The sequence below is a fragment of the Schistocerca americana genome, chromosome 1 (assembly GCF_021461395.2).
Source record: "Schistocerca americana isolate TAMUIC-IGC-003095 chromosome 1, iqSchAmer2.1, whole genome shotgun sequence".
Taxonomy (NCBI): Eukaryota; Metazoa; Arthropoda; class Insecta; order Orthoptera; family Acrididae; genus Schistocerca; species Schistocerca americana.
Genome location: NC_060119.1, coordinates 32,802,576 through 32,819,534, shown reverse-complemented (window position 1 = coordinate 32,819,534; position 16,959 = coordinate 32,802,576). Strand labels below are relative to the sequence as shown.

Sequence of the window (16,959 nt, the reverse complement as noted above, 5' to 3'; positions counted from 1 at the left end):
CCCGGGCCCTGCAAGATTCCAAGAATGTCAACAGACTTGAAGTTTTGAACTAACATTGCAACATACGTACTGGGCAGATGCCTTGCTCATTATCCGCAGATGACCAGCGGATATCCTCGCCGGTCGCGATTTTATCCGCCAAGCAACAAATACCGCGGATATCCGCATCCGCGCAGACCTCTAGCTATGGTCCGTTCCACGAACGATGGCGGTTCGCGCACGTCGAGCCACAGACTGCTTTGTAGTCGGTTCCCAGTGACAGTTGCGTTACGGGCATACAACACGCGCTGCGCATGAATCGTGGGAACTGTGCCCCTCGTTTGCTAGAATTTCCCGCTTACCACGGACATCAGCGATGATAATCCGCTACGACAGTCACAGCAGGTAGCCCAGAACACCACTGGACGCTCATTGTCTGTCGAAGAATGCGTGACGTAGGTGCGTAGAACAAGCCTAAACTCGATCGCTGTCGTTCGTGACTCCAACTATAGTCCTAAATAAATAAATAAACAGTCTTGTGCTGCCTTCCTGCAGTGAATAACACCGTGTTAAAAATTCCATGGACGGCCAGGATGACAAATGAAGAAGTCCTGCAGAGAGCGGAGGAAGTTCCAGTTCTTTGGAAGACGGCCAAGAAGAGGAGAGATATGGATGGGACACATTCTGAGACATGAAAGTCTTCTCCACACTATAACGGAAGGCCTTGTGGAGGGCAAAAGGGCAAGAGGCAGACCTAGAAGAAAGTACATAAGCCAGATAATGCAGGACCTAGGATGCGAAAGTTTCACGGAATTGGAGAGGCTGGCCGACAATCGCACTGAATGGAAAGCTGCTGCAAATCAATCTTAGGATTGGCAACTTAAGAAGAAGAAGACCTCCGTAAACATGTTAGTTGTCTAGTGAGTGGATCACAGGATGCTGGGCTGTGATGTTGTTCGTGCGTCTGGGTAAGGCTACGCATTAACACTGTCCGTCAGGTGATAGATAGTGGACGAAACGCGAATGAGGGTAGCAATTTGAAGAGCAGAGGGAAAAAAGTGCCGTGGGAAAAAAAAGCCCCTCTGCGACAGTGGGACGGGTGGTAAGAGCAGCGGCGGCGGCTTGCTCGGCTGTCAGCTGCCGGCCTGCAGACGCGGCCGCGGGCTTTCCGCGGAACAGCCGTGATGAGCCAGCGCGGACGCCAGCCTGCGAGCGTTCCCGCATCTCACGTCCACCCGCAGAGGAGCCAGCCTCGTATCGATAGCCGTGCAAGTAACGAGGACTCGCGAAACTGGCTCACAGAGACATTCGCGTTCATACACATCCGCTATATTGTTTACATCTCAGCTGATTCTCATCTTCCTTTACATGCACACTCTGCAAATCACATTTAAATGCTTGGCAGAGGGTTCATGGAACCACTTTCACAATTTTCTATTATTCCAATTCCGCATAGAACTACTATATCTTGCTGTGCGAGGACTGATTTCTCTTAGTTTATCATGAACTGAAGAAGAGATTACGGGCGGGAAATGCGTGCTACTTCTCACTGAATGCGTGCTACTTCTCACTGAATAGATTACTTTCATCACGGATATTGTCTAGGAATTTAAAGATTAGAATATACAAAACTATTATTCTACCAGTTGTGCTGTATGGGTGTGAGACTTGGTCTCTCACTGCGCAAAATGAAAAGCCGTTTCGAGTGTTAGAAAACAAAATTTTGAGGAAAATTTTCGGAGCAAAAAGGGGTGACATTAGCGGAGAGTGGCGAAAACTGCATAACGAAGAGGTTCACGAACTCTATTCAAGCCCTGACATAATCAGTATTATTAAATCACGTAGGCTGCGATGGGCGGGTCACGTAGCTCGAATTGATGAGGGCAGGGTAGCGCGCAGAGCACTGGTGGGGCACATAGACGGAAAAAGTCTCTTGTGGGGAGACCGAGGCGTAGATGGGAGGACAATGTGAAGGCCGATTTGAGGAGCCTAGGTACTGAAGGTGAATGGAAGGAAATAGCCCAAGACAGGGACAGATGGCGAAAATACGTTGCTGCGGTAATGGACTCTTGAGTCCAGTATGACTAGTGAGTAAGTAAGTAAGAGTATCATGGTGGTCGTTTCTCCCTATGTAGTTCGACGTGAACAAAACATTTTCACATTCGAAGGAGAAAGTTGGCATTTAGAATTTCGTGAAAAGATTCCTCCGCAAGGGAAAACGCCTTTGCTTTAATGAAGTCCGCCCCAAAACCTGTATCATTTCAGTGACACTCTCTCCCCTATTTCGCGATAATGCAAAACGTGATGCTCTTCTTTTAACTTTTTCGATGTATGTATCAAGACAGTAACTGTTCGACGTACTCCATCAATTCTGTCTGGTAAGGATCCCACATCGCGCAGCAACATTCTAATAGAGGACGGACAAGCGTAGTGTAGGCAGTCTCTTTAGTAGATTTGTTACATTTTCTAAGTGTCCTGCCAATAAAACGCAGTCTTTGGTTAGCCTTCCCCCACAACGTATTCTGTGTGTTCCTTCAAATGGTTCAAATTGCTCTGAGCACTATGGGACTTAACTTCTAAGGTCATCAGTCCCCTAGAACTTACAACTACATAAACCTAACTAACCTAAGGACAGCACACACATCCATGCCCGAGGCAGGATTCGAACCTGCGACCGTAGCGGTCGCGCGGTTCCAGACTGTTGCGCCTAGAACCGCTCGGCCACTGCGGCCGGCTGTGTTCCTTCCAATTTAAGTTGTTCGTAATTGTAATTCCTAGGTATTTAGTTGAATTTAAGGCCTTTAGATTTGCCTGATTTATAGTTGTAACCGAAATTTAACCGTTTTCTTTTAGCACTAATGTGTATGACCTCACACTTTCCGTTATTTAGCATCAACTACCAATTTTCGCACCATTCAGATATCTTTTCTAAATCGTTTTGCAACTTGTTTTGACCTTCTGATGACTATACTAGTCGGTAAACGACACCCTCATCTGCAAAAACCTAAGACGGCTTCTCAGACTGTATCCCAAATCGTTTATGTAGATGAGGAACAGCAAGGAGCCTGTATCACTACCTTGGTGAACGCCAGAAATCACTTCTGTTTTACTCGACCACTTCTGTCGGCTACTACGAACTGTGACCTCTCTGACAGCAAATCTCGAATCCAGTCACATAACTGAGACGATATTCCATAAGCACACAATTTCACTACAAGCTGCTTGTGTGGTACAGTGTCAAAAGTTCTCCAGAAATCCAGAAATACCGAATCCATTTGAAATCCCTTGTCAATAGCGCTCAACACTTCATGCGAGTAAAGAGCTAGATGTGTTTCACAAGAACAATGTTTTCTAAATCCGTGTTGACTGTGTGTCAATAGACCGTTCTCTTCAAGTTAATTCATAATGTTCGAACACAGTATATGTTCCTGCCAATAAAACATAGTCTTTGGTTAGCCTTCCCCCACAACGTTTTCTGTGTGTTCCTTCCAATTTAAGTTGTTCGTAATTGTAATTCCTACGTATTTATTTGAATGTACGGCCTTTGGATTTGACTGATTTATCGTGCAACCGAAGTTTAACGAATTCCTTTTAGCACTCACGTGAAGGACCTCACACTTTTCGTTATTTAGGGTCAACTGCCAATTTTCGCACCAGTCAGATATCTTTTCTAAACCGTTCTCCAATTTGTTTTGATCTTCTGATGACTTTATGAGTCGACAAACGACAGCATCATCTGCGAACAACCTGAGACGGCTGCTCAGATTGTCTCCCAAATCGTTTATCCGGATAATGAACAGAAAATGGTTTATAACACTACCTTAGGGGATGCCAGAAACCGCTTCTGTTTCACTCGATGACTTTCCGTCAATTATTATGAACTGTGATCTCTTTGACCGGAAGTCGCATATCAAGTCACGTAATTGAGACGACATTCCATACGCACGCAATTTCACTACGATCCGCTTGTGTGGTACAGTGTCAAAAGCCTTCCGGAAATCCAGAAGTACGGAATAGATCTGAAATCCCTTGTCAATAGCACTCAACACTTCATGTGAATAAAGAGCTACTCGTGTTTACAAGGACGATGTTTTCTAAACCCATGTTGACAGCGTGTCAATAGACCGTTTTCTTCCAGGTAATTCATAATGTTGGAGCACAATATGTGTTCCAAAATCCTGTTGCATATCGGCGTTAATGATATATGGGCCTGTAATTTAGTCCATTACTCCTACTACCTCTGTTGAATGTTGGTGTGACCTGTGCAACTTTCCATTCTTTGGGTACGGATCTTTCGTCGAGCGAACGGCTGTATATCATTGTTAAGTATGGAGCTATTGTATCAGTATAGTCTCAAAGGAACCTAATTGGTATATAGTCTGGCTTATTGCGTGATATTGAAGTGTGGCTTCAGTATCTCTCATTGGGCTAATGAGCTGCAGCCCACATTCTTGTACAGAATATAATTAGCGGAACGAAAGAGGAGTGAAGGCGTCCTAAAATTTACTCAAATACTTTGATAACGGTAGCGAGGACATTAAAAACGATGCAGGTGAGCTACCGACAGTTTTTTTCATTCTGTCAAATATCAGCTAGAGATGTGCGGATTGTGGAGATAAGTTATCGAAGGTGTTTTACAAGACTAACTCCGCTAGTAGGCAGTCGTAATTGTGTAAAATATTTTGGCTCCAAGAAGTGTTCAGAGCTTCATTGGTGTCTTGAAAGATCCAGCAAAATCAAGCAACCTTTTCTCTATTGCACCGATGTCTCGAACAACGAAAACAGGAAGATGTTGCTCGCCTTTGGTTGTAAAAGCGAGTAAGCCATAGGCTTTTGGACTATACTGAGCAGTCTCGTGAGACAGCTGATGCTATCCACAGTCGGATTATGTTTCCTTGATTTTACGTAATCCAGATGTAAACAACCTGACTACATACTGTGCCAATAATGGAAAATTCCAGGAAGCGTTGTTCTGTGTTTAAACTGCTTCAGGAAGACAACAGGCATTTGTCGAAACAAAATGCTCGAACCACATACTGCACATTGTAACAAAACAACCATGTGACGCATTAGATGTAGATATTGGAGAGATTGTCTTGAAAATACTGGGCGAGTCAAAAAGGACTTAACAACTTTGGAACGATATAGAAATTTATGGAGACAATTTACGGAATCGGTAGATGTGTCATTTTGTAGCAAACAACGTCCAATTTAACATAAAAGTGTCAAGTGTCATTTTGGTTCGATGTGACTACCGTTTGTGACGCGGCAAACATCCCACCAGTAATCAGTTTCTTCACACACTCGTTGCAACAGATCGGGAGTAACTTGTGCAGCAGCAGCGTAGATTCGATTTTTCTGATCGGCTAACTTGTTTGGTAGGGCGGGAATATACATACGGTCTTTAATGAAACACCGAAGAAAGAAATCCAGTGGTGTCAAGTCAGGGGAGAGGGGCGGTCATGCGGTTGGGCCTTCACGGAAAGTCCACAGACATGGGAAGCGATTATCGGCGAAACCTCCAACTTTGTTGAGGAAATGAGGTGATGCACCGTCTTGTTTGCACAGAGCCAAACCGTCTCAGTCATCTCCATCGATCTGTGGAATTAAGAAATATTCAAGTTCGTTTCATGAAACCAAAACAGACACCGAGTACTCTCTGCACCAGTGAAAGTAGCCATTTTAACTACGCACTGCGTTGGCGCTGCTGGTGGCGGAATGAGATACTGATGCTGCTGTGTCGTCGGAACAAGACATAGCCAGGGCGAAAGCACTAGAGGCGCGAAGATGCCAGCTGGTGCAGGTGCCATAGAGACTCGGCACTTGCGCGAGTTCTGTCAGCGCCACGGTCAGAGCTGAGGATGAAGATATCGACTTCGCCTCGGCCATTTGCCGGCCGAGTACAGGACAACGGACAGGAGCCTACTCGGAAGACAGAAGAGCAACTCTCGACCACTTGGTTATAGACCATCGTCCAGGGCGGACTTAGACAGGGAACGTCGTATAGTGAACTCTTAGAAGTGAACAGGAAGTTGTTGTAAACTGCATTTGCTACGTACTGTGAAGTTTACCTACGATTATTCGCACCTAGCCATTGAGGGCCTTTTCGTGTTATATTACACGGAGAGTTGCAGACTCCATTATTCGACAAGTCACGAAGATAAGTAAACTCATTTGTCTGACTTTGTTACTAATTTGTTGGAATCTTGTAGAACATTCGTTGTCCTGTCCTGTTACCTGACCCTGGGACATAGCTGTGTGACAGTGGCAGGGAGAAATTGTCCTAGCGGTGTACTACGCCAGAAGCCGTTTCACGAACTCACAAACTCGGTTTACCGCAGCAACAGTGGCAACCCAGTCTCCACAGCAGTAGCGACAAGGCCTCGACAAAACTGGCGACGAAGTTTACAAAAGGTACACTAAGTGAATCAAATTTGAGGTTGTTTTGTTACAAAATGGGGTTGTGATGAGTTTCTACCATCAATCAGAAAACATGGAGAATATAAAATAAAGGATAATGTAAAGCTCTACATCTACATGTACATGGATACTCTGCAAACCACTTTTAAGTGCCTGGCAGAGGGTTCATCGAACCACCTTCACAATTCTCTATTGTTCCAATCTCGTATAGCGCGCAGAAACAATTAACAACTATATCTTCCCGTACCAGTTCTGATATCCCTTATTTTATCGTGGTGATCGTTTCTTCCTATGTAGCTCGGTGTCAACAAAATATTTTCGCATTCGGAGGAGAAAGTTGGTGATTGGAATTTCGTGAGAAGATTCCGTCGCAACGAAAAACGTCTTTCTTTTAATGATGTCCAGCCCAAATCCTGTATGATTTCTGCGACACTGTCTCCCATATTTTGCGATAATACAAAACGTGCTGCCTTTCTTTGAACTTTTCCGATGTACTCCGTCAGTCCTGTCTGGCAAAGATCCCACACCGCGCTGCAGTATTCTAAAAGAGGACGGACAAGCGTAGCGTAGGCAGTCTCCTTTGGGGGCAAAAAAAAAAAAAAAAAAAAAAAAAAGGTTCAAATGGCTCTGAGCACTATGGGCCTTAACATCTGAGGTCATCAGTCCTCTAGAACTTAGAACTACTTAAACCTGACTAACCTAAGTACATCACACACATCCATGCCCGAGGCAGGATTCGAACCTGCGACCGTAGCAGTCGCGCGGTTCCGGACTGAAGCGCCTAGAACCGCATGAGTCTCCTTAGTAGGTCTGTTACATTTTCTAAGTGTCCTGCCAATAAAACGCAGTCTATGGTTAGCCTTCCCCACAACATTTTCTGTGTGTCCCTTCCAATTTAAGTTATTCGTAATTGTAATACGTAGGTATTTAGTTGAATTCTCTAAGTTACCCCAATAAGTCTTTTTTGTCTCATCCTGGATAAGAACTTTTGCACTTACGACTCATTCTAAGGATATGCGATGTACGAGGGCTGTCCAGAAAGTAAGTTCCGAATGATCGCGAAATGGAAACCACATTGGAAATTAGAAATGTTTTGTTTGTAATAGTTAGCTACACCTTCCAGCTACTTCTCTACATTGTCGCCGTTCTAACAACTTTCCAATACCCTCATCATACAAGGCAGCCGCCAGTGCTTTCCGCCAATTCTCGACGTTGGCCTACAGCTCGTTGTCTGTGCCAAAATGTTGTCTTTATAACCAGTGGTTCATGTGAGCAGAGATGAAACTCAGAGGGAGACAATTACAGGCTGTACTGTGGGTAATCAAACATTTCCAACTGAAAACGATGCAGGAGCATCTTCATTGCCCCTGCAGAATCTGGCTGAGAATTGTCTCGGAGAAGAAACAGGATGACAGTTATGTAATGTTGGCTGCATAGCTCCAGGCGAAATTTCTCACCAGGTCCTCGTACTTGGCGGGAGGCACTATTTTCTAGACATCTTTACGCGCTCACTGTGAGGTCATAAATGAGAAGAGCGATGTGATATTATCTAGGGTCATACTAGAGACACTGCCCAACACATATGTGCAAAGCTTTATCAGATTTTCATAGTCTTTTCCATTTCGCGACTGATCGGAACTTACTTTCTGGACACCCCTCGTAATTGTGCAGTAGAGCTTTATTGCAATTAAATCTTCCTTGAAACACCCTTCATGTCATGATCGAATGTTGGTCACCTCCCTTAAAATCTCGTCAAATGCTGATCGCTGTAATGTGAAGACAGATAAATTTATCACGCGGGAGCAAGTAAAACGTGCTCGTCTCCTGGAGAGGCCGTGTTTATCCGCGCCCCCCGGCGGCGGCAGCAGCCGCTCGCGGCGTTTTCGCAACGCGCTGCTCGCCGTTATGGTAGACAGCTCGCCTTGTAACCTAGTTCAGCTTCCTGCTTGGCCAGCGCCCCCATTCACGTAGCGTAGCCGTAGCTGCTCGGGCGTGGAGAGAGATCCGTTACTCCATACCGCGGGGATCACTGACCCCCTGGAGCCTCCAGCCGCCGTCGCGCGTTCCAGGCGGCCGCCTAGGCCCGGAAGCAGTCGCAGAGCAGGAAGCTCGCCTCGCCCGCCGCATCTGCCAAGTCGTCAGCTGCTGATCGTCTTTTGTGAACGCTCGTAACTCAGTCGAACTGGGGCTCGCTCTTCTCCTCTTTAGAGTCACGCCAGCATCCAGGGAGTTGCAGACAAATCACTAGTTCAGATGAACGAGTCTGGGGGAAGGAAAGGCTCGTAACTAGAGCGAAGGAGCGCCCTCTGCGTCCTCATATGCTGGTGTTCAAACCTGTCCTCTCATGAGACGTTAAAACACATGTGGACGAGGAGCCGGTGACGTCATTGTGTGCAATTCCACGGCCCTCTACACTGTGGAGCTTGAAATAAAGACTCTGGCATGTTAGATTATTGCAACTTGGTGAAGAACGTAACCAATGCGATGCGACATCGTTTTACGCCACAAGCAGAGCATAAGAGGCTCCGCAATGCGCACCGTGCTAATCCTTTTAGACTCGAAATATTAAAAAATTTTCAATTTTCTTGTTTTTATTAGATTGCTAGACACACATTGAGAAGAAAAACAACAGTTACATACATTAACTCAACACGTACGGGGTCGTTTGAAAAGGAGTCACCGCGCATGAAATATCGTTACTTTTGGTAGGTGCTTTCTGCAGACAGGCATAGCGCGTCTTGAGAGGGAGCACTCTTCCATCTACTTCTGTCATGTTGTCCATAGCGCCACAGTCGTTTCCAAAGGAACCACCACAATTATTATGAAAATAAATACATAACTTTAATTATTATCGCCATACGCGGAGTATAAAATGGAACAGGACAAATTTCTGCGCCCAATTCACGCGGAAAACAGCCTTATAGAGACAAAGTCAATGCCAGTTTGAAAACAAAGACAATCGTTCACTGCATACAAAAATGGCTCCTACGTTTGTTCGTCTAACTGCTAACATTCGAAACATATGCAACTGTTCAAGCTCCAGCCGCTAAAGGATAGCATCTACTGGAGACGCAAAGGGTGACTATAGATGTACCTAATATGCACACGAAATGTGAAAATCCTAGGTGACTACAAACGGAACCACATCGTCTGAAAGGAGGGCTGTCTTTCTCACAGAATACGTGGTATGAATACAAGCTCTTTCAGAGAATCATAAAATTGAGGATCTCTCGAAAACGCTTCGTTTTACCTTCGATTTGTTGTAATAAAAATGACAGGAAACTTCATATCGGTAGTTAAAGGCTTCCTATAGCTGATGTACACCACTGGCCATTAAAATTGCTACCCCACGAAGATGACGTGCTACACAAGCGAAATTTAACCGACACGAAGAAGATGCCGTGATATGCAAGTGATTAGCTTTTCAGAGCATTCACACAAGTTTGGCGCCGGTGGCGACACCTACAACGTGCTGACATGAGGAAAGTTTCCAACCGATTTCTCATACACAAACAGCAGCTGACCGGCGTTGCCTCGTGACACGTTGTTGTGATGCTTCGTGTAAGGAGGAGAAATGGGTACCATCACGCTTCCTACTTTGTTAAAGGTCGTATTGTAGCCTACCGCCATTGCGATTTATCATATCGCGACATTTGCTGCTCGCGTTGCTCGAGATCCAATGGCTGTTAGCGGAATATGGTATCGGTGGGTTCAGGAGGGTAATACGGAACGCCGTGCTGGATCCCAACGGCCTCGTATCACTAGCAGTCGAAATGACAAGACATCTGTATGGCTGTAACACATTGTGCAGCCACGTCTCTATCCCTGAGTCAACAGATGGGGACGTTTGCAAGACAACAACCATCTGCACGAACAGTTCGGCGACTTAAGCAGCAGGATGAACTATCAGTTGGGAGACCACGCCTGCAATGGTGTACTCAACAACAAACCTGGGTGCACGAATGGCAAAACGTCATTTTTTTTTTGGATGAATCCAGGTTCTGTTTACAGCATCATGATGGTCGCATCCGTATTTGGCGACATCGCGGTGAACGCACATTGGGAGCGTGTATTCGTCATCACCATACTGGCGTATCACCCGGCGTGATGGTGTGGGGTGCCATTGGTTACACGTCTCGCTCACCTCTTGTTCGCATTGACGGCACTTTGAACAGTGGACGTTACATTTCAGATGTGTTACGACCCGTGGCTCTACCCTTCATTCGACCCCTGCGAAACCCTACTTTTCAGCAGGATAATGCACGACCGCATGTTGCAGGTCCTGTACAGGCCTTTCTGGATACAGAAAATGTTCGACTGCTGCCCTGGCCAGCACATTCTCGAGATCTCTCACCAATTGAAAACGTCTGATCAATGGTGGCCGAGCAACTGGCTCGTACAATACGGCAGTCACTACTCTTGCTGAACTGTGGTATCGTGTTGAAGCTGCTTGGGCAGCTGTACCTGTACACGCCATCCAAGCTCTGTTTGACTCAATACCCAGGCGTATCAAGGTCCTTATTACGGCCAGAGGTGGTTGTTCTGGGTACTGATTTCTTTGGATCTGTGCACCCAAATTGCGCGAAAATGTAATCAAAAATGGTTCAAATGGCTCTGAGCACTATGGGACTTAACTTCTAAGGTCATCAGTCCCCTAGAACTTAGAACTACTTAAACCTAACTAACCGAAGGACATCACACACATCCATGCCTGAGGCAGGATTCGAATCTGCGACCGTAGCGGTCGCGCAGTTCCAGACTGTAGCGCCTAGAACCGCTCGGCCACCCATGCCGGCGAAAATGTAATCACATGTCAATTCTAGTATAATATATTTGTCCAATGAATACCCGTTTTCCATCTGCATTAGCTGGCCGGTGTGGCCGTGCGGTTCTAGGCGCGTCAGTCTGGGACCGCGTGACCGCTACGGTCGCAGGTTCGAATCCTGCCTCGGGCATGCATGTGTGTGATGTCCTTAGGTTAGTTAGGTTTAAGTAGTTCTAAGTTCTAGGGGACTTATGACCTAACATGTTGAGTCCCATAGCACACTGGACTGTGGGTCCTCCCCTAGCATTAAAATCGCCGGCGCCCCACCTCACAGCGCACACAAAAACCAGGCGGCCACGTACTGCTCTCCTGTGTGAACTTGACGCTTCTGCAGAGGTCCTCAGAGGCTCAGAGGCTCAGAATCGACGTGTCCGTGGGATCACAATGTAACCGCAGCCATTGGATGAACCGTCTGTTCTACATGTCAGAAGATACACACAGAAGATCAGCAGTGAAAATGCTCTATTTAAAAGTCTTACAGACTCTTTAATCAACTGTGGCCTCAAGCGGATGTCATATTTAGTCCCGAACTTGAAGATCTGAAATATGATTTACACTTGATACCCAGCGATGCCCAGCAATTTTATCGTTTATTCATGATCACGTCTTTGTTGACATCTAACTATTTATTGGTAAGTCAGTTTTGAAGAAAAACGTAATGATGGCGAAAGATTGCATAATGCGCATAACAGAACATTGGATTGAATAAATGTTTCATACTACCTCTCCAGATATTTTATTTGTTTTAGCATGGAGTAAATAAATACTGCTTAAAATGTGTTATATGTGCTTGTTATAACCATATTACCAACGAAATACTCACAGTTTATCGGATGATTGTTGCTAACCAAGCAATAGTGATCAAAGAGAGCCGGCCGCTGTGGCCAAGCGGTTCTAGGCGCCTCAGTTTGGAATCGGACTGCTGCTACGATCATAGGTTCGAATCCTGCCTCGGGCATGGATGTGTGTTGTCCTTAGGGTAGTTAGTGGACTGATGACCTCAGATGTTAAGTCCCATAGTGCTTAGAGCCATTTGACATCTGTTACACAACACTGCATAAGTATGTAATATTTTTGAACACTAACGTACGTAATTGCCTACATTTGCTCCAGTTTTGGGAACGATACCTATTACGCTAGTTTTACAATAAGAAGGTTTACAGCTTGTGGTTTTGGAGCTCTGGTCACTACTACTAATCGCGTTCGAATTGTCAATCAAAAGTGAATCCTTTATCTTTAGGAAATATTAAAATATGGAAATATGTCTACACCTCACTCCATCTCCTAGTCATACTTGAGCTAACAGTTGCATTCTCAGTTACGAAGTGAAGCTTTAAAGTAAATACTATGACTTACAGATCCAGAAAAATCACGTCCCCACTTACACAGGGATAATAACCATCGCGATAAAATGAGAGGAATCAAAGCTCGCAGATAAATATTTCGGTGATCATTTGCCTTACATAAGATCCAGCCGCTGTTTCCTGCTTTGCGAGGGAACCAATAACCCCTGCAGGGGAGGCGAACTGCTGTAGGCAGTCTCGACTCTGTGGCCACTTGCGTATCGATTAACCGTTACGAAACAGACTCGCACTGCGCGGACTCGAAATTCAGATTTCCCGCTTATCGCGAGCAGTCGCCATAATCACTTCGGCTACCCGAGCATTCCTCCAGGGCTGATCCTGCTGTGTGCAACTTTGTACACAACGACAGGGAGCAGAAATGATTAGCGACCAGGTTAATACGACAAACAGAAGATTGAGTTAACCTGTATCTCTCCAAGTGCACAAAGACTTATTATAAAGTAAGCAGCAAAAAATAATTGAAACTATTACAACAGCAACAGTGATGAGGCTCTCTGAACTAATCACGAACATTAGTGTCGTGGCGAAGGGGCTGCAGGTGCGAGTGGAGCCTCTGGCTGCCGCTGTCTCTCAGCTGGTAATAAGTTGTGTTTCAAAAATGAACAGCATAGAGACAGAAGTGATGATACTCTCTGCAGGACGTGACCATCATTTCGCAGGACAATGCTCAAGCATGTACAGTGCAAGCTGTTACTGATTTGTTTGACTGATGGGTCTGCTACGTGCTATGCCACCTACCGCACTCCCCTGACTTAAGCTCTCGTGAGTTCAACTCGAGTTTTAAACTGGAGGATACACTATACGGCATTCTCTTCAGAACTACTACAAATTAGTCGGGCAATGGACAGCGCCGCTCGAACCGTCAATAAAACTGGCACTGCTAAGAGTATCCTACGACTTCCACATCTCTGGCACAATGCTGGTGACTACTTTGAGGTCAGTAATACTTTGAAACACGTATCTATTTTGTACGAGCTGTAAATAAATAGTTGCCACTATTAAAGTACCAACCCTCGTACTTACCTAAAGTTGCAGAGTGATGGTTAATTCAAAATGGTTGAAATGGCTCTGAGCACTACGGGACTTAACTTCTAAGGTCATCAGTCCCCTAGAACTTAGAACTACTTAAACCTAACTAACCTAAAGACATGACACACATCCATGCCCGAGGCAGGATTCGAACCTGCGACCGTAGCGGTCGCGCGGTTCCAGGCTGAAGCGCCTTTAACCGCTTTGCCACCGCGGCCGGCGATGGTTAATTGTCCACCACAGTTTTAACAGAGTAAGTGGACGCTGTGTATATGTTTTGAGCCAGTATGGCTTAAAGCGCGTGAATTCCCCAGACTCTCTTTATCCAGTAACCGAGAATGGAGGTACTTAGCGACTTCCAACAAAGTTTAATTTGAAACCTTTTGTATCTTCAACCATTAAGGCTTCGTAGGCGTAACGTCAAATATTTAACGCGTTAACTCACTTGTAAACTAATCAGACGTTTGAAGCTGATTTATTCGTGGCAGTTGGATTGTTTGCAGAATTGGGGTTGGTGGGGAGGGCTGCTGTTGCGACTGTCTTATTGTATAGTGCAGGTGGAGACACACTCGAACTTTCATTTGTACCACTGCAAACATCAGGAAATGGGACACTGGATTTGTGTGCTTGTTGTATTATTGCCATAGCAGTTTCTTTGGCGCTTCAGTGCAGTTTCATTTGACCAGAACCTCGGGTACGGACCACGGCTGACACTTGCAACGTGTGAGGCGATCCCCCAGGTGTCGTTCACGGTCAAATATAGCAGCGCAGACTGCAGACTTGGCTAACGACTAGAGATGGGTACTTCGCGAACTAACGGGTGCAAAGGAACGGTTCACCAAAATGAACGAAAGGATCGAGGAACGAATTCCAAGGAACGATCAGTTCATTGTTCACTTCGGTCGCGGCGGTCCACTTATAGTTCCCGGGAACGAGGAACGATCGGTTCATAGTTCCCTAGTTCACTTCGGTCGCGGCGGTCACTTCGGCAGTTCTCGTTCCAGCCTCGGTCGCGTGCTCGTCTCAGTCTCGGTCTCCCTCGGCCGCACTCGTCGTTCTTCGCATGACCACCTCTCTCAGTTCCACTGCCGACTGCTCCTACTTAGTTCAGTACCCAGTTGTTCGTTTCGTTCACTGCGCTCGCCCATTTTACATGTGTTCAAAACTGTTCTTGCACTTGGTTCTGGCTATTCAGCGTCCACGACCGGTAATCAAAAAGTATTTTATAGTTACGTAAATTACATAAAAATTGCGTTGTACGTAATAGGTTCGTCATTTCAGGTAACAAAAGGGCATATCAGCTCACTACATTATATCGATGAACAGCAGAAGAGATACTTATAATAAGGCAAGTTTTTTGTTGCTCATACATTTTTTTGGTTTCATCGACTTGATTTAGCAGCTAACTTTCAATAATTTACTTAATTTTCGTGTAAGAAAATTCATATAAAACGATTTTCGTGTATCTTTCATATACAAAACATTACGTTTTGGAAGGCTCTAATTATTTTTAAGTTTGGTTGTTTCCAATTTGCATTACCTGCTAGTTTGGTTTCTTTGAAAAAAAAAAGAAGTGGGTTGAGGGTCATTTTGGCTCAGTAGGAGAAGTGGTGCCTCTCCATTTGAAAGGACATAGATTGCCATAAAATCGTATTTACTTATCTCAAAAACATTTGTTCAGAAGGAGCGTTGAAACCAAAAACTTTATTACTGGGAACTTAATTATTATTATTGCTGCATTAGCTTTAATAATGCAACATAAAAATCTAATTTTTACGGAGCATGTGACGCAAGTATGAGAAAATCGCATTTTACTTTATGCTTTCATAAAGTCTCTACTTCGCCTACGAACTCAGAGACAATGTGAAGTATATATAGGGTGTAAACGATTATTGTTTACAACGTAGCATAGCTATGTAGTGAAAGTCGAAGCGAAGAATTTTATACAAGACACTTGTGGTCTATTAAGTTGGGAAACAGCCACCAAAAGGTTCACAAGACTACATGAACTATAGCCCATGTGCGTCGCGTGAGATTTTCATGTTCTCCTCTCCAGCTCTCTACACATCGTCATCGATTGTTTCGCAAATTTTACTGCAGAATCACAGAAATTACTTCTAAAAGTGCGTAAGAAATCTGTAATGAATAAAAACTGTATACTCCAGGGGGGAGGCAAGTGCCCCCTCTTGGTGCCCTCCATCCTCCAGTCACGTACACTACTAGTTTTCAGTTTTTCGTAAGAACCATATACCAAACACAAATGAACGGTGAACGAGTAAAAATGAACGGTTCCCAAAAAAGAACGATCAGCAGTGAACTAGTTCCCAAGGATGAACGAGTTTGCCCAGCCCTACTAACGACGGCATTTATATCCTAGCACGGTGTTTCGGCCTTTCTGCCTGGCCCGCTGTGAGTGCCGGGTGACAGTGGTGCTGTTGTGTGGCCCGCAGGGACGGCGAGGAGTGGCTGCGCTTCCGGCGCGTGCTGAGCGGCCAGCTGCTGCGAGCCGGCAGCGTCCCCGAGCTGCTGGTGGCGCCGTGCCGCGCCGTCGCCGCCAACTTCGCCGCGGAGCTGGCGGCCGGCCAGGTGGTGCCCGACCTCGAGGGCCGCATGTACCTCTGGGCCACCGACGGTGAGTGCCGCGCCGGCGCCGGCGCCGCGTACACGCCTCTGCGTACTCTGCGTGTCCAGACAGCCAGTGGGCTACTGCCCGCATTTCCGACTCTCCAGTCGCGAATGGTCCGAGCGAAGACCGCGTGTCGGTAAACCTCCCACATGAGCAAGTACACGTCTAAATATCCACGGGTGTGCTGCCGGTCTATAGTGTCCAACGGGCACAATATTTCGGCGATCATACATGTCGCCATCATCAGGTGAACTGACGGACTGAGCTCCTGTGAACGTGCCGGCACGGAGATCCGTACGCTATGGCTGCTCAGAGGGAACTGGGTTCGGTCGCGGCGGCGGCCGATTTAAATACCCTCCGCCCGCGGCGCGCTCCCTCCGCCGTCCGCGCCCCGCCCCACGGTCGCGCGGTGGAACAGATTGCGACGGCGTCTGAGATGACGTCGGTGTGATGGCTCTGTCCGCCGTGGTCGTCACAACTATACGGTTGCTCGATTTACTCTTGATTAACCCAATCGCTGGTTCCCAAGCCTTGCTAAGATTATAACCACAGTCACGGTTTATGAGGTCGTCATTGGTGCGAATTTCGATGGCGTCTCTAACAACGCTGTCCCAGTATCTCGACGTCTGTACCAGAATCCTCGTGCGTTCATACTCCATAGCGTGATTTTCCGACAAACAATGTTCAGCGACCGCCGACTTGCTCGGATACATCAG

General features: G+C 46.0%; 1 protein-coding gene across 1 annotated transcript in view; it reads left to right on the top strand.

Annotated features, from left to right (window-relative positions):
* Positions 1 to 16,959, top strand: part of LOC124620381 (cytochrome P450 315a1, mitochondrial) — a gene marked incomplete at its 5' end in the record, with an annotated part of 153,145 nt that overhangs the window by 71,588 nt on the left and 64,598 nt on the right. Inside the window, one exon of the mRNA XM_047147059.1 lies at positions 16,068 to 16,249. Within this exon, the coding sequence (XP_047003015.1) occupies positions 16,068 to 16,249 (182 nt within the window). The remainder of the gene's footprint in view (positions 1 to 16,067; positions 16,250 to 16,959) is intronic.